Below are 25,277 nucleotides of genomic sequence, written 5' to 3' on the forward strand. Positions count from 1 at the left end.
TCATTACTAAGACTTGCTGCATTGCGATTTGTTTTGGTTGTAAAGATTTGACCCTGAAGCAACAGTGAAATGAATCAAGTTGGAGGACATCCGGGGTGACGCAGAAGAAGCTCATGAGAAGAGTAAGGGTCAGAGGGGCCGAGCTCGCCGCTGTACAAGTCATAAAAGGCAATGCCTAAAATAGCTAAGAAGTCCCCATTATCTAATTATGTTGAATTATATGTTCTCGACGGACTGGAAGTGAGAGGCAGGGCACAGACTCAAGACAATCCAGTAGCAAGCCACTTCATAAATGTGGCTGGGAACCAGCTCTCCTGGTGCATGGCCCTGGGCCACTGAGGATAATGTGCAGGTGTCCTATTCACCTATTCCCTGTCCCAGGAACCTTGGTTAGCAAGCAGGCTGGAAACCTCAGGGGAAGCTTGCTTTCAAAGATAAGGCAGCAAACTCCTCTTGGCTGCTTAATAACTTGCTTTGCTGAATCTCATTCTCTTTACACTTAATTTGCACTGGGCCTGGGGTAAGGCAGGGAAGTCCTTTGAAGGCTAAAACCTTCTTCCACCCCCTTAGGTTGATAGGCATCCTGTGGCCGCAGAGCTGGGAACGCTCAGGGCCTTCCTGGATGCCTGGCCCTCAGGGAGCATTAGGCCAGCACAAGCCAGTAGGACAATCCAGTGCTTTCTATGGACCTGTGAGGTACTAGTATTCCTACGGGAATAACAGTGAGTTGGTTGATGAGGGAGGCCCAGGATCCAGGGCTGGTCAGTGGATCTGTCTCTGGACCCAGTGCTCTGCCAGGGGTACAGCTGTGAGCTCAGACATGGGCCAGCGAGAGGAGAGGAAGAATCTGAGGACTTCCCATTCACAGCAAAGCCCAGTGACAAGGGAACCCATGCAAATGAATCCCTGAGTAAGAGAATGCCCAGAACTCACAATTAACAACTTCACAAATCAAAGGTCTAAAAACTTAAATTTGAAAAATTTACATTATTATCAGAAAGTCCCTGCAGACAAAGAAAAAACAGATTCCTAAAATACCTCGTCAGCATCAAACATGCAAGGCTTAGACTAGTCAGGTGAGTATTAAACAGGCAGGCACTTCACCACTAGGTCATTTCCAGAGTCCTGTGTGGGTTCAAGTTGCACAAAAATGTGCAATTAAATATTTCTGTTAAAATGCTTGTGTCTTGCCCTAGCTGGTTTGGCTCAGTGAATAGAGCATCAGCCTTTGGACTGAAGGGTCCCGGGTTCGATTCTGGTCAAGGGCACATGCACAGGTTGCGGGCTCGATCCCCAGTAGGGGGCATGCAGGAGGCAGCTGATCAATAATTCTCTTTCATCATTGATGTTTCTATCTCTCTCTCTCTCTCCCCCTTCCTCTGAAACCAATAAAAATATATTTTAAAAAATAAAATAAAATACCCATGTCTTACTTCCCAAGTTATGTCTTTTAGTACAAAATCTGATTTTTTAAAATAAAAGAACTATCAGGTAAAATGGCTTCTCATTAAAAATAATTTCAACTTTTCATAAGATTTGAGATTAGTATTCTAGAAAGAAATGAAGTTTTTGCCAAATATTTCAAATTTTTGACCCCTTCACAGCAAAAATAACAGGATTAAAAAAGGCTTTTCAAAGGTGATTACACCACCTTGGAAATGAAGGTAGATTTTAAAGTAATTGTTTGTTAGAAGGAGTCTAAGTCCTGAAAATAAATGGAAAAGAAAACCATTAAACGGGAAAATATCTTACCTTGAGAAGTTGAGGAAATGAACATGTCGAGTAAATAAATAGGGCTGTTCGGCAGTACTTATATTTTTAATCAGTTCCATCTATTAAAAAAAGTACAAAATTAGCATATATAGGATCTAATTTTCCAAGCCATATTAAGCTAAAGGTTATCTCCCCAACTCCTTTCATCCTCCCTTACTACCTCCTGGACCAGAGCCAAACAGCTGTGTTTTGTGCAACATTTATGAACTTGACTTACGGCTTCTTACTGAATAAAACAGTGCTGTCCAGATTTATAGTCCTGTATTTAATTTAGTTGATTGCTACCATGAAAACAATGTGACAGAATAATTAATTTTAACTGGAGAAGTCAGTGTATTGCTGTTCAAAAATGCAAATAAGAAAAATGCCTTTAATTCCTTCCATTAAAATCACACCAAGACAAGAGGTTAATCATTATGTTATATTTCTATAAGGATATTACTGGGAGATGCAGAAATATTTGAAAATCATTTTGCAGAATTTAAAAGTGGGAGTAAAATGAGACAATGCATCATTGTTTTTTCTCTCTGAGTATAAACATTTACAGTAAAGCCAATATTTCATAGGAAACACACAAAACCCCCCAACTTCTTGGGTTCTGGTGGGTGGTCATCTGAATTATTTATTTACCATTATCGGCAAGGCAAGACGTAGTTTATATTCATATAAACTAACATTTATGGTCTTCTGGAACATGTCACGATACAGAAAACATTCAGTAAAATCTCTTAGAAATTCCAAGCATTCTTATGACTCCCTGGCTTCCTAAATTCTACTTTCCTTAGATTTCCTAATTGGTTCCATCAAAACTGACACACTGTGGAATTTTTAAGAGGCACATTGAAAATGGCTACTCTGGAAGTACATCACAAGTCCAGCATTTCATATTTTATGAATTAGTTCAAGTTGAAAACTGGAAAGAAAAACAGGCATTCACATGGTAAGCGCGGCAGCAGCAACAACAATAAAACCAGAGCTTGCAACTCCACGTGTCTCAAGCAGGAGAGAGAGCCTGGTCTTGCCTTGGTGCCTCCTGTCTAGTGTACAGTGACACACATACAACGCTCAGTAAATATCTGTTAAATAAATTAACTCCAACTAGTACATGCTTTATAGATGCTACACTCGGATGCCAACGTCTGATCCTTTTATTAGATATTCATACTCACAATGGTTGTTTGAAGATATGAAATTGAATTTTAAAGTAAATGACTTGCCATTTCAAAACCCTGTGCTTTTGTTTGTCAGTGGCAGACACGGGTAAATAATGATCTGTCTAGGCTTGGGCATAAAAGGAAATTGAAATCTGGCTCTTTACTGTTTACCCTCTCACCCTCCCGCCCGCCTCCACATGCCCTTGGTGCTTGTTTTTGGTAATAAAACTTCTTGCTTAGTCACACTGCAGATTTTAATTTTTGATGGATCAACCAATAGAATTATTGATTTAGAAGCACAACCAAATGTCCCTGAGGATGTCTGCTTGGAAGCATAACTCTTTACTGTGTGTATGTTTAATACAAACACCACTTAATGCCTTAATCTCTAGACAATTTTTATTCAGGTATTTCTCTGCACACACAAAAGCAATATGAGAAATCCCTCTAGTATTAACAAGAAGACTGGAAAAACAGGTCATAAGAAAAACCATTTCTTTCATATATTCAACATTATATTATATTCTCTAAACACATGTCAACGTGTTATACTTAATGGAAGAACAGTACGTGGTTAGATTCTGAGAACTGTGTCACAATAGTCATAAAGCTGTCTAGTTCACAAGGGAAAATTGATTAGCAGTGACAATGCATAACTCTTTCTAGACATATCTTCAAACATAGCATAAAGGTATGAATGTTCATGTTTATTGCCTTAGTACAGTGAAGTGAGAGCTCACTTCAGCTCTCATACATTCTGTCACTGCTCAGCAAATTGTAAAGCTCCTTAGGAAGTTCCACAAGCACAGGTTTAGGGCATTATGTTCAAGGTGTCATTTGATTGTTTAAACAAATACTAAGACTCTCCCCATTTCTAGTGATAAGTGATGGTCTCCTGAACCCCTGCTGCCCATCACCTGAGTTACCCCTCTTGGTCCTCCCACCGCTGTTCTTGCCTGATTCCTATCTGCGTGGGGCGCATCATGGGTGGCAATGCACTACCTAACATCATCACAGAAGCTACCTGTCCTTCTTTTCCTTGGTTCATTTACTGATTCCACTGCATACATTCATTCAGCATTTTTTGGGCAATTACTAGGCCCTGGAGATGAAAACATGTAAATAAGGTCAGTGGGAAGACACTTAAAGACAAGACAGTGGAATGCATCCTAATGGTGTCCCCAAACCTACCATGACACAAACCGCATTCTTGGTCCCCATCTTTACTCCTTATAGCTTATTTCATCTCTGAAGAGTCTGTTTCTGGTCAATGGTCTTCTCTATATTCTCACATTTGATCTGGGTCTTTCCTGAATTTCCATATTCAATCCCTTGCTGAGTTACGTTGATTTTACCTTTGCTATCTGACTCTCAAGACAACACTCCTTTGGCCAGACAAACTAGACCCCTCCTTATTCTTTCCTTACACATGTCCAAGCTTGACTATAGGCGCAAGCTTCCTCTTCTGGAATATTCTTCCTCTTCTCTTTGCATGTCCAAATCCTAAATGCTCGTTACACTAGACTAAAATGACCACCTCCATCAAGTACACTTTCTGGATTTCTCATTCAACATCCATTGAGTTTCATCTCTCTGTTAGGCAATGTACTGCTTGGGGCTGTGGTTATAGAGATAAAATATTTTGTTCTTGTTCTCAGGAAGCTCAGATATGTGGACCAGGTGGACTAGCAGGCAGGTAGCATCACATGATAACCAAATGGGTAGAAGGCACAGAGATGAGGCACCTATCCCTACCTGAAGGTGAAGAGGTAATATTTCCCTAATGAGGTGTTTCTGAGTGGTTTGCAAGGACCCACAGGAGTTAGCAAGTGAAGAAAGGGACCCCTGGCATTGCAGACAGAGTGAACAGCAGAGGCAAAGGACAAAACATGAAGTGATAAGGATATTAAAACTACCAGGACTTCCATGTGCCAGAGGTCGGGCATGGGATCAGTAAGGCAGTAGATAAGACTAGAGAGGGAGGGAGGAACCAGGTAATTGAGGGCCCTACAGATCACATGAGGCATCTTGACTTTTATCCAATGGGGTGTCCACAGCTAGAAAGGATTTTCTTTTTTCTTCCAGATCTGAGGTCAAGGTGGAGAATGTGAAGAACAAAGGTAAGGTTAAGAGACAGAAAGTTTAGTTAGGAAGACCAGGTGGGCAATAATCCCAACAGGAGATGATGAGGTCATGAACCAAGATAGTGCTTCTTATTGTGGTCCTCAGAGCAGCAGCATTGGCATCAAGTGGAAACTTATTACAACTGCACATTCTCAGGCCCTACCCCAGACCTACTGAATTAGAAGGAACTCTGGGGTTTGGGCCCATCAATATGTGTTTCCACAAGCCCTCCAGGAGATTCTAAGGCATAAAAGTTTGAGAACCACTGACGGAGGTCAATGGAAGTGAAGATGGATGAAGAAGTTTAGGGATATTAAGGAGGAAGGATATGCTGAGCTTCCCATACAGCTGATGGCAGAAGGGAAGGAGAGCCAGTGGTCGAAGAGCTTCCTTCTCAGAGTTCTGGCTTGGATCTGAACATGGTGCCCATTTGAGGAGATGGGAAAGGCTGCAGGAGAAACAAACCCGGCTGCAGAAGTGAGGGGGAAGGAGTTTGGTTGTAAACATCTTTGGCTAGAAATGACATTGCCTTCCTTGACTTCCCACGGCACTTTGAGGATTTCCCAAGACATGAACTTTTTCTGTTTTTCTATAGTTGAGTTTGTGTGCTAGCTTTGAACCAGGTTGTAAGCTCTTTAAGGTCTGTAGTCAGGCCTGATGTATTCCCCCCAGAAAACCAAGCCTAGGTATCGGCACAGAACATATACCCCTTAATTGTTTATGCAATAAAGATGCTCCCATGAGAAAAATATTTTTGGAGTCAAGAGATGTACAGTTCACTGAAGACAGAATTATCACTCAGGCCTTGAGTTTTGCCTTTCTTGGACAAACCTGTGCATCCATTACCCCAGTGGGGCTACAAGTTTTACTATTACAGCATCTAGGACACAACAGCAAACAAACTACCATTTCCTGGGCTGCACACTGTATCTAGAAGCTATTGTACCTAGAAGCTCTTTGTACATATGCTGTCATTTTATTCTCAAATGATTCCACAAGTTAAGCATTGTTATCCACATTTACAGATTAAGAAACTGAGGCACAGAAAGGCTACCTAGATGGTGTACGGTCTTGTTGCTAGAAAAAAGTGGAGCAGGATTCAAATTCAAGTCTGTCTGACACCAAAAGTCCTGTTCTTTATCGCTGATGTGCAATTTACTCACTGTTCCCACTGTTACTTGATTCATACATAATCTCTTAAAATGGGAAGGAGGGACTGGTTAGCAAAATAAGTCTGGAGAATAAAGAGGATTTATAGGAATATAAAATTTCTACCTTGCATGTGATTTGCTGAAAATTAAAATGAAATTATAATAGGTGGGAAAGCATTAGTAATAAAAAATAAGAGCATTAATGTTATCGGAGATATATTTTTAAAAGTTCTAGGTGGGAAACACTTTATCTTATAATAAGAGTAGGAATGAATTTAAAATGCTAACGAGAGAGAGAGGGAGAGAGAGAGATAACAGTGTAATGGGATGTGTCTAAAGGAAGTAGTGCATCTGGGAATGAGATAGAACTGAGGTTTTAACAAAAAGGTGAGAATCAAACAGAATTTATAATGCAGAGGATATGCCAGGAAGTAGTTTCTAATCTTTTGCTTTCAATCTAACTGGGAAGGTAGAGCAGAAAACCTTTACCTGCAGTTGTACAAACATAGCTAGTTAGTAGAAGACTTTGCTCCTGACTTCTTTAGGAAATAATGCCAGCCCTCATGGTAATGACCCGACTCGGGTCTGAATTCCTGTGTCCCTCAGGAACAACTAGATCTGGATGACCTACAATTTTGCAAAACATCTTAAATGAAAGAAAAGATGTGTTTTTAACACACCAAAGTCCAATAAGAAGTAGCTCTGAGGACAACTCCGTGGCCCTTTAACCTCAGAGGCCAGAAAGATGTCGGTAGGCTCAGGTTACCTTTCTCTCTACCTCCTGTATAGAGGAGCCCTTCTGGGTCAGAGGCAGGATGGTCTTCCCAACTTAAGGGCTGTGCAGTCAGCGCAAGAAGCAATGCCTACATGGAGAAGATGTCCACCAGGGGGCGGAATGACATGAGCAAGGCAAAGAAGCTGGGCCTGAATAGTAGAGAAAATCAATCTCCCCACAACAATTACAAAGAGAGGGAATTTTTTTTTTTTCATTTTTCAGGCCTTGTTGCTTCTACTTTTTTTCCTTTGCTTTCAACCAAGTTTCCATGAACAGACTCAGCTTTTGTCTCTAGGATTTCAAGATAAGACCTTGTTTGCAGAGCTGGGTGAGCACATCCCTGTGACCTGGAAATGGACTCCCCTAATTTTTTTGGTTTGATTCCAAGGTTTAGTGGAAGCAGCTCTGATGCCTGTGGACACTGTCCCTCCTACTCTAAAGTCAGGAAACTCTGAGGGTCATTCGAAGGAGACTTTTCCAAAAGGTCTCAAGTAAGGGTAAGGTTCCTGGGAGAAGCGTGCAGGCTCCTGAGGAGACAGCACTCAGTAAGACCTCGGGGGGACACGTGAGGTCTTCAGAGGTTTGAGGGATTCTCGGTTGAAAGAGGACTTTTTCTTGCTTCGTGGCAGATTCACTTTAATAAAAGGAAAACTTTCTAATAATTAGAACTTTTTATGCAATGCTTGCTCACCAGAATTGTGAATGGAGATCCCCTCATGAGTTTCTCCCCTCCCCCACAAAGATACCGAGGCTCCACCCTGAAGAGTCTAACTCAATACTTTGTAGTAGGACCTAGAAACCTATCTCCCAAGAGGATTTTGAGATCCATTGTGGTTAAGAATAATATTTTATGGTTTCCCACTGCCCACTAAATACTGTCCTAGTTCCTCAGCCTAGCATTGAAAGTTCTCAGGATTCTGCTCAACTTCACTTCCAAGCCTTCTTCTCCCACATTCTTCTTGAAGATCTGTTGCTTCCTATAAAATGGGGTGATAATACTTTCCTAATTATGCTGCTTAAAGGATTAGAAATAAGATGCACACCTATCTGGTGTGCTCTCTGGGGCTCAATATACAGCGTTCACGGTAGGTGCCCAATGAATAGCTGTCAAAATGAAGGAAGAAACAATGAAGTGACCTGCTTCAAAATGAATGAGTGAACCTTCACCTTTCAAGGAAGACCGGCTGACCCTGCCTTGGGGAGGCCTGGGAGGAATCCCCGTGGTCTCTAGACCTTTTCCAAATCTACCATGGTTTCTGTAGGTGAGTTTTGTTTCTTAGAGTTGCATTGCTTTACAGCCACAGTGAGATTGAGAACTGGCAGGGAGGAGAGCAATGGGGAAGGGAAGTTTAAAACACTGTAAAGAAATTCTGTTTTTGACCAAGAGGCTAAAACAATCTAGAGCACACGAAGAGCATAGGTTCTCTGTGACTTCCACCCTTTAAATACTTTCAGCATCTTCATAGCTGCTTAAAAGAGTCCCAGGAGATATGATCTCCAGCTGTGGGGTGCACAGGAGAGCCACACACAGGAGAGCTTATAAAGAGTTCCCTGCCAGCGGAGATGGGGAAGCACTAATGAAAGCCAGTTAAACAAATTTATAATGGAAAGAATCCCCATTCTTTAAAGTGTGAATAATCATTGTGAATCTCCTAGAGGGGGACAAAGGGCCAGCAATTCCCATATTTGTTTAATCATGGTAGTTTCTTTTATTTTTATTTTTCGGTGTCTTAGGGGACTAAGACTCCCAGGAACACTCTTAGGAAAATGTCATAGTTTTGACAGGGATTCTTAACCCCGTCGGCACTACAGAATCTCCTGTGGTACTTTACTATTATTTTTAAAAGACGTTTTCTGGGCTCCACCAGGGAACACTTCAGGGGAAGGGCCATTGCAACTGTATGTTTCAAAGGCTTTGCTGGAGATTCTGCGGTGCAGCCAGAACAGATAACCACTGCCTCAGAAGGGCTGTTGGGTTCAGGAGGGCCTAAGTTCAAGTGCAGGTGCCACAGGTAGTCATTCTATTCTATTCTATCCTATTCTATTCCATTCCATTCTGAAAGTGACAATCTGATTGTCTCCGTTTTCTCATACCTGCGCACTGGTTTTAGGTCCAAAAGACTTAAGTAAAATAATGAAGGAAAACAATTACCATGGAGTAAATGCTATTTCCAATTTTGTAATCCTAAGTAGCTTCAATATAAAGAAGAGAGTAAAACTATTTTTTTCTTGATCTTTTGGGCTCCTATGTCAACGATTTTTGCCCTTCTCCAACAAGAATGCAATAATTTTGAATTCCTATGTCTATGATATGCCTGCAACACGTTGACTTTCATTGTCCTGAGAACAATGTTCTGAAAAATAGCATCAGACCATTAACAAAAATGGTTATGAGTCCTTTGGAAATCACACCCCATGTCTTTCAAAGTGTATGCAATTCCACGAGCTTATCTAAGCGATCCCAAGAAATCGAAACCTGGTTTTAGAGCGTAAATGAGATGATGTCACCATGGTTTGCATCAACGCCCTGAAAGTTCTGACATTTGGCCTTCAGCAGCTGTCCTTGCTTTTCTGTTGGGGCGGAGTTTTCTCAAATAGTAACTTCAAAGGTATTTCTATGTCTATGCAGCAGATGTAATGGGATTTTTATAGGCATTCTAACATTTGGTGTCTGCATGCTCCCTTTCCTTTTTAGTAATCCCTTCAGTGTCTTATGTTATTAAATACTGTGTACATTTTTTAAATTTAGTGGGGAGAGACAGAGAGAGAGAAAGAGAGAGGGGGGGAGGAGAAAGAGAAAGAGAGAGAGAGAGAGAGAGAGAGAGAGCGAGAGAGAGATGTCACAGCTACCCTATAGTGAGAAATGTATACATGGGCATGAATTTGACTCTGGCCAGAGTGGCGTGCCCATGTCTATGAATGAAATGGTATAGATAATTCAAGTCTCATAAGTGAATAGCATTCCAAAGTTCATTTGTAAGTCAGCAGTTTGGAACCTGGAACACATTTCCTCATAAAATCAATGTTCTACATGGTGGATAGAGTCCTGGGCCAGCCCACAGGAGCCAGTCTATTCTGCACCTGAAGTAAAGTGTTATTAACTCCATAGAACAATGTTTCCATGGGAACACATTTTCAGAGTTCTACTGTTTAATGTTGAGAACCACTGACTTTAAAAATTTTAACTCCTCTCCTAAATCACTCCCCCAACCCTTTCCTTTAATAAATTACCAAGAAGAGGAGCTATTCATACCACAAATTAGTTCTTGAATATATTAGGTTAAAATAATATTTTTTCTCCGCTTGTTTTATGCGCTTTGAAACTTTAGTAAAAGAATACATATAATAAGGAAAAGAGTTTCTTTAAACATTCTTAAGCTACTTCAAACTTGGTTTCTTGTCATGCCATGTCCTGGCTCCTGCGTGTCACAGCCCGGTCAGCGAGCTGCACAGAGGCCACTGTCGCTATCGTTTGCTTTTACATCGAAATTGCTTATTTGTTTTTCCTACCATATCTTTACCTTTCCCTTGAGTTTTTAAAACTTGCCTTATAATTTAATAGGAATCTGGAGTAACTACGTAATGAAATATATTCTGGTTCATACTGACCACAGGAATCAGAAATGTTTCAACTGCACTACATAGAGACTATGCTAGAAGTTGTATAAATATATCACAGAATCACAGGGCTGGAAAGAACCTTAAGAGATTGTCTAGTCTATTCGCTGGCTTCCAGACAAGCCAATCATTCCAAACAGATGAGAGCTTACTTCTATTTTAGAGGACAAAGATGACTTTGTCTTTAACCCTTCTCTAGGGGCAGCAATTTATACACCTTTATTCAATTACTGTTAAATTTTCATCTAAATCTTTCTCGTGACAGTTGCAACCGTATTTTACTTTCTCCAGACGGTTCCTCGTAGGAAACAAAGTGGGTTTGTTTATTTGTGAACATCACACAGTATATTTAAATGTTATATTTTGTGCTCTCTCTTCTAGGGCATTCCCGAACATCTCAATGCCTAACACTTCAGTTACCTTGCTGTATTGTTTGCATCTCATCAGCAGTGGGAACTGAAATTGAGCTGCTGTGTTTTATGAGGCTTCTGAGAACTGGGCATAGTTTCCACACATAGCAATATTTAGGTGTAATCTGATAGGCAGACTCAAGTACTCCAAGGAAAACCAAAGTTCATAATTATAATAAAATTGCAACTACATAGGCTATTAATGTACAGTCACTTTCTTTCAGGTAGTGAAAAGGACATGACCAGCCTCCTCATATTAACTCTTCAATCAGATAAGGAAATCTGAGAACATACCCCTATTAAACTCATTGATAAAATGTGATATCCTTAAATGTCACCAAATATAATTTTCTATTGACAGCCTACTATAGAAGCTTCAAGGGATAATCTCAAAATATTTATTGTTGATGGACTTTTTGGACTTGATACTCAGAGACTCTTTTCAAAGGAGTGGACATATTGATCTCTATATTATGGGAGACACTAAATATATTGGTTTATCGCAAGTCCTGTTGGTTATGTTATTGTCTTAAAAACTGTCCCAATGTCCCCATGAAAAAAGAGAAATAAAGGCCATTGTAAATTCCCTTTCTTTGTGAGGCTTTACCAGAAAGAAGTGGACATGGGTGGAAATTTCCATAATTGTGGCCTCAACCTGATAGTAAACCACGTGTTTTATTTATTCTCCAAACTTAGAAAATCATTGGGTGGTGTGATGGTTAATGTTATGTGTCAACTTGACTGGCCAAGGGAGGCCCAGATTACACAAAATTTCTGGGGGTGTCTGTGAGGCTGTTTCTGAATGAGATTAGCATTTGAATCCATGGACTTAGTAAAGGAGATTGTTCTCCCAATGTGGGTGTGCATCACCCAATCTCTGAATAAAACAAAATGTGGAGAAAGGAGGAATTTGCCCCCTTTTCCCTGACTCAATGTTTAAGCTGGAACATTTCATTTTATAACTTCGACTGGGACTTACAGCATTGGCTCCTCTGGTTTTCAGGCCTTTGAACTCCATTACACCAATGGCTTTGCTGCGTCTCCAGCTTACAGATGGCAGATCATGGGACTTCTCAGTCTCCATTATTGTGTGAGCCAATTCCTCATAATAAATCTCCTTTTATATCTATTTATTGATAATTGATAGATATCTCCATCCTACTGGTTCTGTTCTCTCGAAAACCCTGCCTTATACTGGTGGCTATTCATCCATCCTTAAGTACTAAAGGCACAGAAGCCAACTTTGTGAGATAAGCTAACAAACTGGACCCTGTAAAATGACCTTGAGAGCACTAGGCCTAACTGTGCTATATCAGCAAAGTGCCCCAATAGAGACTATGGACTCTACTTTTGTACAAGCTTATAAAGTAGAATCTGTTTGCATAGCTTCCAGGCAGAATGTAGAGCAGACTTTACCACCGGTATGTCCACTTGTATGGCTCGGCTATATTGTGACAGAACTGTCCCTGGGAAATGGGATGATTCTTTTGCTGCCACTGAATATGCCAAATGCTGCTGTGGAAGCGCAAGATCCCCTGAGCTGATCATAACAGGAAGCTTTTGCCCTCATTGACCAGTCAGGTTCCTAGGATACTTGTGAGCAAATATAGAAGAAGAAATATTAAAATAAATCTTTCTTATTTTTGCCATCAGGATGTCAGCATTATTTACAGCTCAGTGGTGTAACGATCTGAGATTTATGCATTGCTACTTTTAGCTAAATAAACAATGATGAGTGCACACTATCCTTTGGTCTAACAAAAGTATCCCTTCTCAGAAACTTCCTGGCTTAAAGACCACCACCAGAACACTTAACTTAAACTTCCTTCCACACGCTGACAAATATACATTATGAAGCTGCAAATCTGGTATGCATCCGTCAGGGTTTGAAGGATGTCCTGTAAGGCACCCACTAATTACACCAATGAATCGAAGCAAAGTACAGTTTAACCGTGGCCAAAGACAACTTACTTGTTCATTTTTAGTAAGTCTGGTTTTGTTGTGAATGTCCGACGTGACCAAATTAAATCCGTGCTTCTCTGACAAGATTCTCAGAAGCAAGACCACAGTGCGACTCCCACACTTGCCAACTCTGTTGTACACCACCTGGCTGGGGAAGGGCAGCACCTGGGAAGGAAGGAAAGAGCACATAGAGACTTTGGGGTTAAAATACTCAGGATTCTTCCCTCAACTTCAGAACAATAAATGTTTAATCAACCTACACCCAAAGGATCCGCATGAACTTAATGAGAGAACAGAAGTGATGAATCCGTATTTACCTTCACAGTGTAACTCGAAGGAAGGCTGGACTCATTGTCTCACTGTCTACACTGATACTAAAAACTGGTCAGATTTCATGCCACCTATAAGATTGCTCATGGAACTTGTTTTTCTTAGAAACAAAATATATAAATATGTGCTTTAATGATCACATTCTTTTGCAAGTTGTATTATGCTTTATTAAAACTTAATGTATAGAGTGCTGAAGAAAAAACATAGCAATTTTAAATTATGTAGACATAATTTACACATAATAAAGTTCACTCTTTAAAGTGGACAATTTAGTATATTCACCAAATTGTGAACCATCACCGCTATCTAACTCCAGAACACTTGGTCACCCCGAAAGAAACTCTATGCCCATTAGCAGTCACTTTTCGTTTCCTCCACTACTTTAGCCCCCTGAGAGCACTTATCTACTTTCTGTCTCTATGGTTTTGCCTCTATCATTTTGGACATCTCATTTAAATGGAATTATAAAATATGTGGCTTTTTGTGTCTGGCTTCTTTCATTGAGCATAATGTTTTCAAGGTTCATCAATGTTGTAGTATGAATCAGTAAGTACTTCATTCCTTCATATGGCTGAATAATATTACATTGTATTTTGTTTATATATTCATCAGTCAATGGACATTTGAATTGTTTCCACTTCTTGGCTAGTAGGAATAATGATGCTATAAACATTTGTGTGTAAGTTTTTATGTGGACATATGTTTTTGATTCACCTTGAACATATCCTAGGAGTGAAATTGCTGGATCATACGGTAACTCTATGTTTAATTTTTTGAAGAACTGCCAAACTCTTTTTAATACAGCTGCACCATTTTATATTTCCACTGGCACCACATGAGACTTCCAATTTCTCCACATCCTTGCCACCACTTGGTATTGCCTGGTTTGTTCTTTAATTATAGCCATATAATGGATGTTAACTGGTATCTCACTGTCATTCTGATTTGCATTTCCCCGATGACCAATAATGGTTGGTGTGTATATTTTTTATACACTTGTTGGCCATTTGTATATTTACCCTAGAGGAATGTCTATTCAAATTATTTTCCCATTTAAAATTGAGATATTTATCCTTTTATTGTTGAGTTTTAAGAGTTCTACATTTAGTCTGAATTTACAAATATATGATCTGCAAATATATTCTCTCATTTTAAGGGTTGTCTTTTCATTTTCTTGATATGGCCTTTGAAGCACAAAATTTTTAATTTTGATGGAGTCCAATTTGGAGTTATTGGTTGCTTGTACTTTTAATGTCCTATCTAAGAAACCATTGTCTAACTCAAGGTCACAAAGATATACACTTATATTTCCCCCTAAGAGTTTTATAGTTTTAGTGCTAACATTTAGGTCTTTGATTCATTTTGAGTTAATTTTATGTATGGTATGAGCTAGTGATCTAACTTCATATTTTGCATATGAATATCCTTTTGTCCCAGCACCATTTATTAAAAAGACAATTCTTTCTCCATTTAACTGTGAAATGAAAATCTGCTAACCAAAAATATATGGCTTTATTTCTGGACTCCCAATTCTATTCCATTGATCCTTATGCCAGTATCACAGTCTTGATTACTATTGCTTTGTTATAGGTTTTGAAATCAGGAAGAATGAGTCCCTCCAACTTTGTTCTTCTTTTTCAAGATCGTTCGGGCTATTCTGGACCTTTTGCATTTCCATATGAATTGCAGGATAAGATGGTCAATTTCTGCAAAAAAGGCAGTTGAGATTTTGATAGGGATAGTGTTGAATCTGTGGATCCACCTGGAGACTATTGCCATGTTAATAATATTAATCCATGACAGAGGATGTCTTTCCACTTATTTAGTTCTCCATTAATTTGCTTCATTGATGTTTTACAGTTTTCAGTGTACAAGCCTTCACTCTTTTTATTATTTTTGATGGTATTATAAATGGAATTGTCTTCTTAATTTCATTTGGAATGGATTTGTCATTAATAGAAATACAATTGATTTTTCTATATTGATCTGATATCCTGCAATCTTGCTGGACTCATCTGTTAGCTCTAATAGTTTTTTGAGGGTTATGAACTTTTTAGGGTTTTCTATATACATGATCATGTCATCTGCAAACAGAGAAAGCTTTACTTCTTCCTTTTCAATTTGGATGCCTTTTATTTCCTGTTTTTCCTATTGTTCAGTTATAATGAACTTGATAGACTTAGAAGTCATTATGAAAAGCATCTGATTAAATATTTATATCCCCAATAAAGATATTATTTCAATTTTGAACGCTAGCCTTGAGCAACAATTGACAAATGATATTCCACGGTTTCTTTCATTCAGCTCATATTAATAACAGAAGACCATAAAAAGGCCCAAAGTTAAAGAATATAATACAACATAAACATACCCTAAACTTGCTGTCTGCATGTAGTTTTAAATTTTGTTCTGTAATTGTAGGTTTACTTATTTTCCTGACATATTTTATATCCAGAGTATCATTTCATAAATTTGGAGCTTAAAGGCTAATTGTCATTAGAGTAAAACATAGTATCACTCATTAAGCAACCAGTCCTGTACCATTTTGATATAGTTCTTCCAGTGTGTGTGTGTGTGTGTGTGTGTGTGTGTGTGTGTGTGTGTCATTGTTTATTTAGGGCCAATCAGTATCTCCTATTAGATGTCCTTACAGTGCCTAGAACACACCTTGTAGCTTTAGAGCAGAGGTGGGGAATATCCAGCTCTCGGGCCCTATAAGGCCCACAAAATCATTTGGTCTGGCCCTGCCAAGACATTAGGGGTGAGTTAATTCAATGTTTGACCAAATATAGTAGGCTAATTTTTAAGTTGATAATTTTGTATGGCCTGTGAATGATGTTATAAATATTCAAATGGCCCTTGGCAGAAAAAAGTTTCCCCACCCCTAATAGAGACCCTCTATAGACATTGGTTCTTGGCAGCTGGAGGGATTTTTGTTTTAAATTGATTTCAGAGAGGAGGGGAGAGGGAGAGAGAGATAGAAACATCAATGATGAGAGAGAATCATTGATCGGCTGCACTGTGGGGATTGAGCCACAACACAGGCATGTTCTCTGAACGAGAATCAAACTGTGACCTCCTGGTTCACAGGTCGACATTCTACCACTGAGTCACACCAGCTGGGCCAGCTTGACGGATTTAAACAGACTGTTTGACACTAATTAACACAATGATTCTGCTAAAATGTGAGACCAGGAGAATCTTCAAATACAGTTGACCTTTCCGATCAAATGCTAATAAAAGTCATCAAGGTAAAAAGATAGTCATTATAACAGGTCATTTTACTTATGGTTCAATCAATAAGTATCCAAAAAATCTGTTCTCTGTCACTGACTACAGAAGTTCAGATAGTCAGATAAATCATTTAGTTCTTAGTTATGAGGTTGTGACCCAGGGAAGTAGAACTGGGCTTTATGATTGATGCATTGATATTAATAGTGTTTGTAAGTTGAAATTCCATAGTAACCAGGCTGGGGTATGGACTGTGGTTATGATAGAGCTGCCAACATAAACACAAATTTTTATTTCTTTGGAGAAATAAACTGCTCAAGAATTTGGGTGAATGTATTTTTCCTTGTCTTCTACCACAGCACAGAACAGCAAGGGAGAATTTGTTATAAATGAATTGATGACCTAGAAGTTTTGAGTTACTACATACCAAGTACTTTATTCTAAGAGCATAGGTATATCGTAGAAGATTTAAATGAAGAATTGAGACACTTACTTAGAAACCATAGGTGAAAATAGTTAATACCTCTTTAATTTCTTGGGTAATCCATACAGTAGCAGGCTTACTATCTATCTATACCCTTTTGCTAAGAGCTAAAGATGTTATTTAACTTTAGATTATTGGTTAGTTAGATTCTAAAATATGTTCATTTCAATTATTTCATTAGTCTTATGGGAAGCTCCCAAATAATAGTTGTACATATTTGTTATTTTAAAAGAATATATAAAAAGAAAAATTGCCCTAACCAGTTTGGCTCAGTGGATAGAGCATCGGCCTGCAGACTGAAGGGTTCGATTCCAGTTAAGGGCATGTACCTTGGTTGCGGGCACATCCCCAGTAGGGGGTGTGCAGGAGGCAGCTGATCGATGCTTCTTTCTCATCGATGTTTCTAACTCTCTATCCCTCTCCCTTCCTCTCTGTAAAAAATCGATAAAAATATATTTAAAAAATAATAATAAAAAAGAAAAGAAAAATCATTGCATTATTCCTGCAGCTCTATCTACAATAATATGTAAAAAGAAGAGAGAACTTAACATCCCCACTGTGGCTCCGTTTTTACTATTTCTTTAAACACTAACATACAGCTACAGAGCATGAACATAGAGCTTTAGGAATCAGTCTTGTGACTTTTGAAAACACGGTGTACACTATCACCAACAGAAACCTCTCTCAAATTTAGGGTGAGGCTTTTAAGTCATTTTTTAAAAAGAATCTGTGGAATGTCCTAGAAATTGACAAATTTAGGCAGGCCAACTCACTGTGTTGATGTTGGATAAAGTATTAAAATTAACAACAGTACAAGTTGATTCATCCCTGCCTTTGGTAGAACTACAGATTTCTCCTGAAGGTCTGCTTTAAAAATCATTGACATCTTTTATTGGAAGTGTACTTTCTGGAATGATGGTGAGAAAAGGGACTGATCTTTATGAATGGGTGAGCCTGACCCTGTCCCAGGCGCTGTGCCATGTAAACCCTTTGAATCCTTGTTAACAATCCTGAATCAAACAGCATAACTGCCTTTACTCTAGCCGTGCCTTTCTCTAGGAGTTCAAGTTACCCAATAATTTAAGCACCATTAATAGCACCTACGTGACTCCCCTGTATGTCCCAGTCTTCCCACAGATGATAGATCATAGAACAACAGTTTGAGATCTAGAAGCAATTTAGAATAATCCATCATCCACCCACCACCACCACCCCCACACCACCACCCTGTATCACTCACCCCCAGCCCAATCTGTGTTTGTCTTGGCTAGAGCTTTTCTTTATATTGTCTCTTCACCCTCTCAAGTACTCTGTGAGGTTTATGTTAGGACTATTTTTAGATGTGTAAACTACAGCTGGCAATTTCAAGGTTACAAAGCTCAAAAGTGGAATGTAACAACTAAAGCCCAGTTCTCAGTTCTCCTGAACCCTAAGATGACACTCTATATAATCTATAACAATTAAAGGGTAATATGCTAATTAGACCAGACGTCTTCCAGATGTCCTTCCTGGCGAAGCCGGGGCCGGAGGGAAGCCAGCCCTGGTCCCGGTTGCCTGCAGGCAGCCAGAGGTGGGAAACCTGGGTCCCAGGTGCAGAAGGGAAACTGGTTCAAGCAGCCGGGGGAAGTAAGGCCTACTCTACTCTTGCACGAATTTTCAGGCATTGGGCCTCTAGCATACGATAACCTCAAAGGGTGGAAAAGTTTGACTTCTGTGATGGAGATACTATTTTCTTTTGTTACATCTTGAATATATCTAATCTCATTAAATGATATGTTTCAATAGTCACCTACCACGACCAGTATCACTGGCCATAGCTCATCCACTACCCAGGACCCTGGAACACTCAGTCGGAACCCACAGGAGTGGATTAGCCAGCCTCTCTTTCTCCTTCCTGAGGATGTACTTTAGTAGCTAATGAAAGCCCAGTGTTTCAAAGCAGCTAATGGGGGAAGAAGAGCAGGAGGATGTAGTCTTCCCTTCACTCCTTCCCCTAATCTATCACAGGAAGTCCAGTCCCAGCTACCTCGGATACTAAGAACCACTTCCACTGGGAAAGGAAAAAGTTGAAAAGAGTCATAGAAAAATGTGCATGAAATCCTAAATGCACTTGACATGTGTATCAAAACAATACCCTCCAATGATAGTGACTATGAAAAGACTTCTATAGACTTCTTAAGATCAACCTCAAAAATCCCCATTTTCTTCAATAGATACTTGCAGAAAACTATACCCCAAATCAAACATTCCTATTATCATTTGCACACAAATTTCAAATACTTACTCTTTTTGGGGGGTATCCTATAAAGAAGTACACACCAAAGGCCCTCATCACTCACCCCCTCCCCAAATGAATCTTCATTCTTGACAACTATGGTTATAAGAATGTTATGTCTGTGGTTTTTATTTTATGACCAATTTGTAGGAGTGAAGGGAGCTCCAAAATAGTTCACTCTATGAATTACATACTTTTATGTCGCCTGCCTTGTAAGTTCTGCACATGCCACATATCCCCAGGGCCTGGCAGGCTTGTGGGGAGCATGCCAATTAAACAGAAGTCTTTCCAAAACCCCTAGCACAGCAGTAACCACCACCAGATGACATCCACAACTTCAATAGCTTATCCCAGCTTTGAAACGGGAATGGGAGAAAGAAGACCTTTTAGGTAAAAAGCAAAGTTGGTCTGGACCAAAACTTTCTATGATTTAGAGGGCTCTCTGGGGACTGGTCTTATTGGAAGAATTACCATTAATCTCACTTTTAAGTCTTTGCAAAATGACACTTAATACAGTATGTTACAAGCTGAGGTTCCCAAATGGCTATATATTTGAATTACCTATGAACTTTAAAAACTCAAGACTTCTGGGCCCCACTCTAAGACTAACTGAAACGGAGAGTCTAGGATGTGGGTCAGGAGGCTGGCCTTCCATGTTAACCGCAGCCTTTGGAGGAAGTGAGGTCAGGAGAGGGTTGCCTGCATGGTACTGGAGGGGACTCGGTGAAAGGCATGTCATGTCTTTCTTGGGTCTCCTTGGTATGCCAATGGCTCTCACCCATAGTTAAAAGGCCACGATTAACCAGACAAATACACTCACACTACAGTCAATGCCTCCTCGAGTAGAATGACTAGAGAACAGGTGTGCTGATGAACTGTTTAGATTAGCTGAAATTTATACCTAACACTGTCAAAGCATTAATCCCTCAGTAGTAATAATATGCTAAGAATAAAATGTTTTTCTTTGATAAATAAACTTGTGCTTCATGATCAGCACCTGTACATTGGGGGGTGGATGGTGGAGGAAGACTCACTACCTGGGCTTTGTGAGGCTTGGACTCAGGAAGAGTTCTGCCACTCGCTGTCCATAGGACTCTGAGCAGTTAAATCCATTCAGGGAATCCTTATGTTCCAGTTTCCTAGGACACTGTGGTGCACCATACTTTCCTCAGCAGTAAAAGGAGCAGGCTGGACTGTAACCCAATAAATGAAGCTCTCTGCTGAGGCTACTAAATGATTAATTTTAGTTGATGCTGTTATCAAGATGTAACCTGGAAATCCCTTAAAAATTCAAACTGGGTATTGACATTTTCCTTGTCAAATACATTCATAAGAAAAGTAGGAAAAAAACAAGTTCCAGTAATTTGTGCAGATGACACAGATTCCAGCTCCATGGCATTCACGGTTCTATTTTGGAACCTTGGTGCATTTCTGTACATGTCCCATCTTTGTTTGGGCGTGTTGTATAATAAATCTACCTTTATGCTTGTCTTATTTTCCAGTTTTAATCACTCCAAGCTCTCTATTTTGTTTTGTTTTGTTTTGTTTTGTTTTGATAAGACCATCTCCAAATATCAGAGGCTGCACAGGGCTCCACCTTCCAGGGGTACCTTCCAGAACTTGGCAGTGATTCTTACTGGCTTTTGCCCAGCGAGCCATTCTAGGTCTCCGGACAGATTCATCTGTTTTCTAATCACCATCGACTCTCTAGACCCCTGGGCTCATTTCCGCCATTCAAGAGGAGGAAATATAGAGGACCCATTAAAGAACTCTAGTTTCCCTCATTGTCATTCTGCAAACGACAACCCTAATTATTAATAACCCATTCTCCCAGAAGCCTTGCCAAACCTGAGCCATATGCCTTCTTCTTTTCTCCTGCTTCTATTTGCAATAGGTCCATATCAAATTCTATCTCCAAAAGACAAACATAGCTATAAATCCTTTACAAACCCATCTGTTTTATTCCTATAATAGCCTGGGTCTATCTGGCACGTGCATAGTGGATAATTAATAAATATCTATCTGCCTATTAAGTAGATAGACTATTGGGATAAAAATACTATTAAATATTGTTTTTGAATCAATGCTGTCATATTTATCATTTAGTTTTGCTGTCCTATGAATTACTTATCTTTTGGTTGTCTCCTAGAACTATAAAGAAAGTCCATCAATTTTTGTACACTCATATTTTGAAATAATCTTATTTGTTATATCACATAAGAAAAAGCATGGGGAAGGGGAGAAAGTTCCCTGGACTGAAAGTCATGACATTCTGGCTATCCCCTTAGCCAAACTTGTTGGGTGACATTGAATAAGTAACCATGAACAACTTCTCTGGGCCAAAGTTTCAAGTGTAAACTGGGGGTACTGAATCGGTTGATTTCAAGGCTCCTTCTGTTCACACTGCATGATGTTCAGACAGGGATACACAATACTTGCACATGTTCAGGGAGTTATCTGAATGGTACTCTGCACTTCTAAATATTCATTTCATTCTGGTCTAGCTAATGTCCTTATCTCCACCATGTACAGCATCATTACGCTGTTCCCAGGAATGTAATACCCGGCATGCTGAAACAGAAACCTCATACAAAAAAGCAATTTTCACAAGGAGCCAGAAATAATTTTTGGATGCACTGATTAAACTATCATAGTTGAGCTTTAAGGTATTCTTCAGAAAAATGTGACTTCCAGCTGGATTAAAAACTCAAATTTCAGATGACCTTCATAAAATGCCATCAATTCCAGGGACAGGAAGATGAATATTTCAAACTTCATATTGACAAATGTGAAGAAAATATGCATGTTGAGATAAGACAGATTCGCTTTTAATTCTGCAACTTTCTTTATGCTTCATTCTCTGGTCAGGACACAAATCACAGATAAGAAGGCCATAATCTGGGTGTCTTATTTCTAGTACATTACAGTTTCTAAAGTTCAAACCTAGGGTTAATCCATAGAAATCTGAGACCATGGGACACTCATATGTTTGACAGAATAGAGAAATGAGGTGCATATGCCACAGGTATAAAACACGAGCAGAATGAGGAGGATGCAAAAGTTTCAGAGACTAGATCACACTGAAAAAATATTTCCAAGTGTTTGCACAGGACTTGGACTTGCTTCTCTACATGTATGATAACCCTACTGCATTGTGCATAGGACCTCTGCCCACTCTTATAAGAGCCTTTAAAACCTTCTTTATGGCTTTTATAATCAACATGAAATGGGGAAACCCAGTGTGGGTTTGGAACACCTATTTAACCCTCATCCTTGTGTGTTTATGCCTTGTGTGTTTTGTTCAACTCAAAGGCACTATAAGTAATGTTTTAGTAAATCTGGACCAATTCCAGACATTTCTGGGACTTCTTATATGCTATGTATTCCATGATCCACAGTCCTTATTAAACACAACTCTGAAAATGAGAGTCGCAGATTTCCCAGTTAGAACAGAGAATGCACGATCCTCAAATTAGTGCTAGAACTGGAGCTGTTCCATTTTTAGTGTTAAACAACTCAATTGACTTTTTACATTAAGTTTTGGACCAGAATATGGAATTATGCTGATACCTTTAGGTCAATAATCTTTCCACCAGACCCCCATACTTAGTTTAACTTTTCATTCAGATCCGTAACATATTTTCTCTTAATCACACACCTCCCCAAATAAAACATGCATAGACATTTTATATAGACTTTCAAGATTTAAGAGTCTGCTTAAGTTAAGCTTTATTTCTTCATATTTGTCTGATTCTTTTTTTAGCTAGGAATTTATACTCTGAGCCCAATCTAAAAATTCATTTGTTACAATGCAATAAAGGAGAAGTGTTGATTATTGATTGTAAGTTTCATCATTTAGAGCAGGTGTTGCTGGCATGGGCCAACCATTCAATCTAGAATGGTCTCCTCTGGATGTTGGGGATGAAAGAAGAGTCAATTATTCTCATTGAAAACTTGACAAGAGAACATTGCCCCCATGGAAAATAGTACAAAGGCTGGGGGAACAGCCACGCTTGGTTGCCTATATTCCTCTCTCTCATCAAAGCACTCTGTAAAGATTTTAAGACTAAAGGCTTAGATCCACTGTTCACTGTGAACCACACAATCATTTTTCATTTAAAATGTCTGAATAGAAGTTTAATTTGAGTGTGAGTTTGTAGAAAGAAACTTATTCTTGGATTCAAATGACCATTGTTTAAATTCCTTGGCAAAGTTTCAGGTTTTATAACATAACCCACACTTTAAAATAGTGTGGTAGATCAGTACAGTCAAGAGCCCTGACCAATCCCACCTCCCATATTCATGCAGAGTGGAACCTCCTCCCACATGGACCATGGGCCTGCCATGCGACTGGCCAGTGAGACCAGTAAACACGCTGCAAGCAGAGGCTTGAAAAGAGCTTGCCCATTGCTTCTGGGAGCCTTTCTCCCACAATATGAACCTCGGCGGACCTCTGGGAGGATAGGAGGCTACGTGAAATATTGAAAATTCCGTGACTGAATTCAACAGATAATTACTGAGTGCCAGTCAGTTGATTATCAGCAATAAGCTAATTGATTATTGTGGTGATATGATTGTCTCTGACACTAGACTCTAAATTCCATGATTATAGGAGCACATCTGCTTCCTTTACTACTGTATCTTCAGTACCAGCTCATAGTAGATACTGGCACATAGTAGAGACTCAATAAATAGTTGTCAAATGAGTGAATACGACAAAGGATATGACATGTTCCCTGTATGAACTCACAAGGTAACAAGGGAATCAAAGACTGGCACCCTGTGCTCTGATACTCTGTGGCCAGTGCTCCAGTAGAAATATGAACACAGTGGTTCAAGAACAGGAAGAAGGAGTAATGGTCTGGGAGACTCAGAGAAGTTTCACACAGAGAACTTGGCTTAGTATCTCTTGAAATTGTATAGCCTCAATTTAGTCATTCTCCCTTTACTAAAGTAGACCTACCTAATTCTTGTTGGTTTGAATCAATAAGGAACTTTCATGCTTTATTTGGCTCTATAGAGCTGGCTTCTTGGCATGTTTTATATTCATGAATATGTGTGTGTTGCATGTATAATATGCAAGGAAAACACACCATGCAAAAATCATTAACTCTCTGGGCTAGTGTTGTCCCTCTTGCCCACTGGACTTAGAAAGACAGGACAGGAAATGGAGGAGCTGCAGCATCTAAGAACAAGTAGCTTCAACATGACTTTATGTCATATCTCCATATATCAAAAAGGATGCTTTTGTCTGTGGGTATCAAAAAAGCCAACCCCATCCAAACAATCAGAAAGATATATTCTCATTCAAAACAGAAGTCCTTAGGTATGGAGATTTAGGATTCATTCCATATTTTTGTTCTATCTTGCTCTGCTAGCTTAGTAAGTTAGCATTGTCCTCAGACTAGCTTTTTCTCAAGTTGCATGATGGCTGCTGCAATTCCAGCCATCGCCTGCAGAATAACAAAGTTCAGGAAAAGAAAAGCATATCTTTCTTGGGTGCTTCCTTTAAGAACTGAACACTTTACCTTCCTTTATGATCTGAGAACAATTTTCCCTCATGTTTCCTTGGCCAGATCTAAACTACCTGCTTACATCTCAACTAACCATTAGCAAAGGAAAGGGGACAACTATTATAAGTTTAAATTACTCAGGATTCACCCCGGAGCTGGGGATGGAGTTACCTTCCCCACAGGGTAGAATTTGACCAAAATCAGATTTCTGCTAAACAGGAGGAGACTGGGGAAATGGATGTAGGGTAAGCAACCAATAGGGTCTGCTATACCAAAGTATTCAAAGGCCCTATTGTTCTTAATTCTTCAAACACTCTTTCATAAATCCCAATTTCAGCTGCAGAAAAAGGAGGAACAGTGGCAGACACAGAAAACATTTCTAAATGATGACAAGGGTCCACTTGGTGGCTGTATTCCAATATACCCCTATAGCTCTTCCCTCCCTGGAAAATTTGCTGATAGCTGGAGAAGGGGATA

The 25,277-nt window shown here is 39.5% G+C and overlaps 1 protein-coding gene across 1 annotated transcript in view; it reads right to left on the minus strand.

Annotated features, from left to right (window-relative positions):
• UST (uronyl 2-sulfotransferase) overlaps nucleotides 1-25,277 on the minus strand; it is a 167,502-nt gene that overhangs the window by 97,379 nt on the left and 44,846 nt on the right. Inside the window, exons 5-6 of the mRNA XM_006089245.2 lie at nucleotides 12,977-13,132; nucleotides 1,753-1,832 (exon numbers count right to left, since the gene is read on the minus strand). Of these exons, the coding sequence (XP_006089307.2) occupies nucleotides 1,753-1,832; nucleotides 12,977-13,132 (236 nt within the window). The remainder of the gene's footprint in view (nucleotides 1-1,752; nucleotides 1,833-12,976; nucleotides 13,133-25,277) is intronic.

The sequence above is a fragment of the Myotis lucifugus genome, unplaced genomic scaffold, assembly GCF_000147115.1.
Source record: "Myotis lucifugus unplaced genomic scaffold, Myoluc2.0 scaffold_57, whole genome shotgun sequence".
Taxonomy (NCBI): domain Eukaryota; kingdom Metazoa; phylum Chordata; class Mammalia; order Chiroptera; family Vespertilionidae; genus Myotis; species Myotis lucifugus.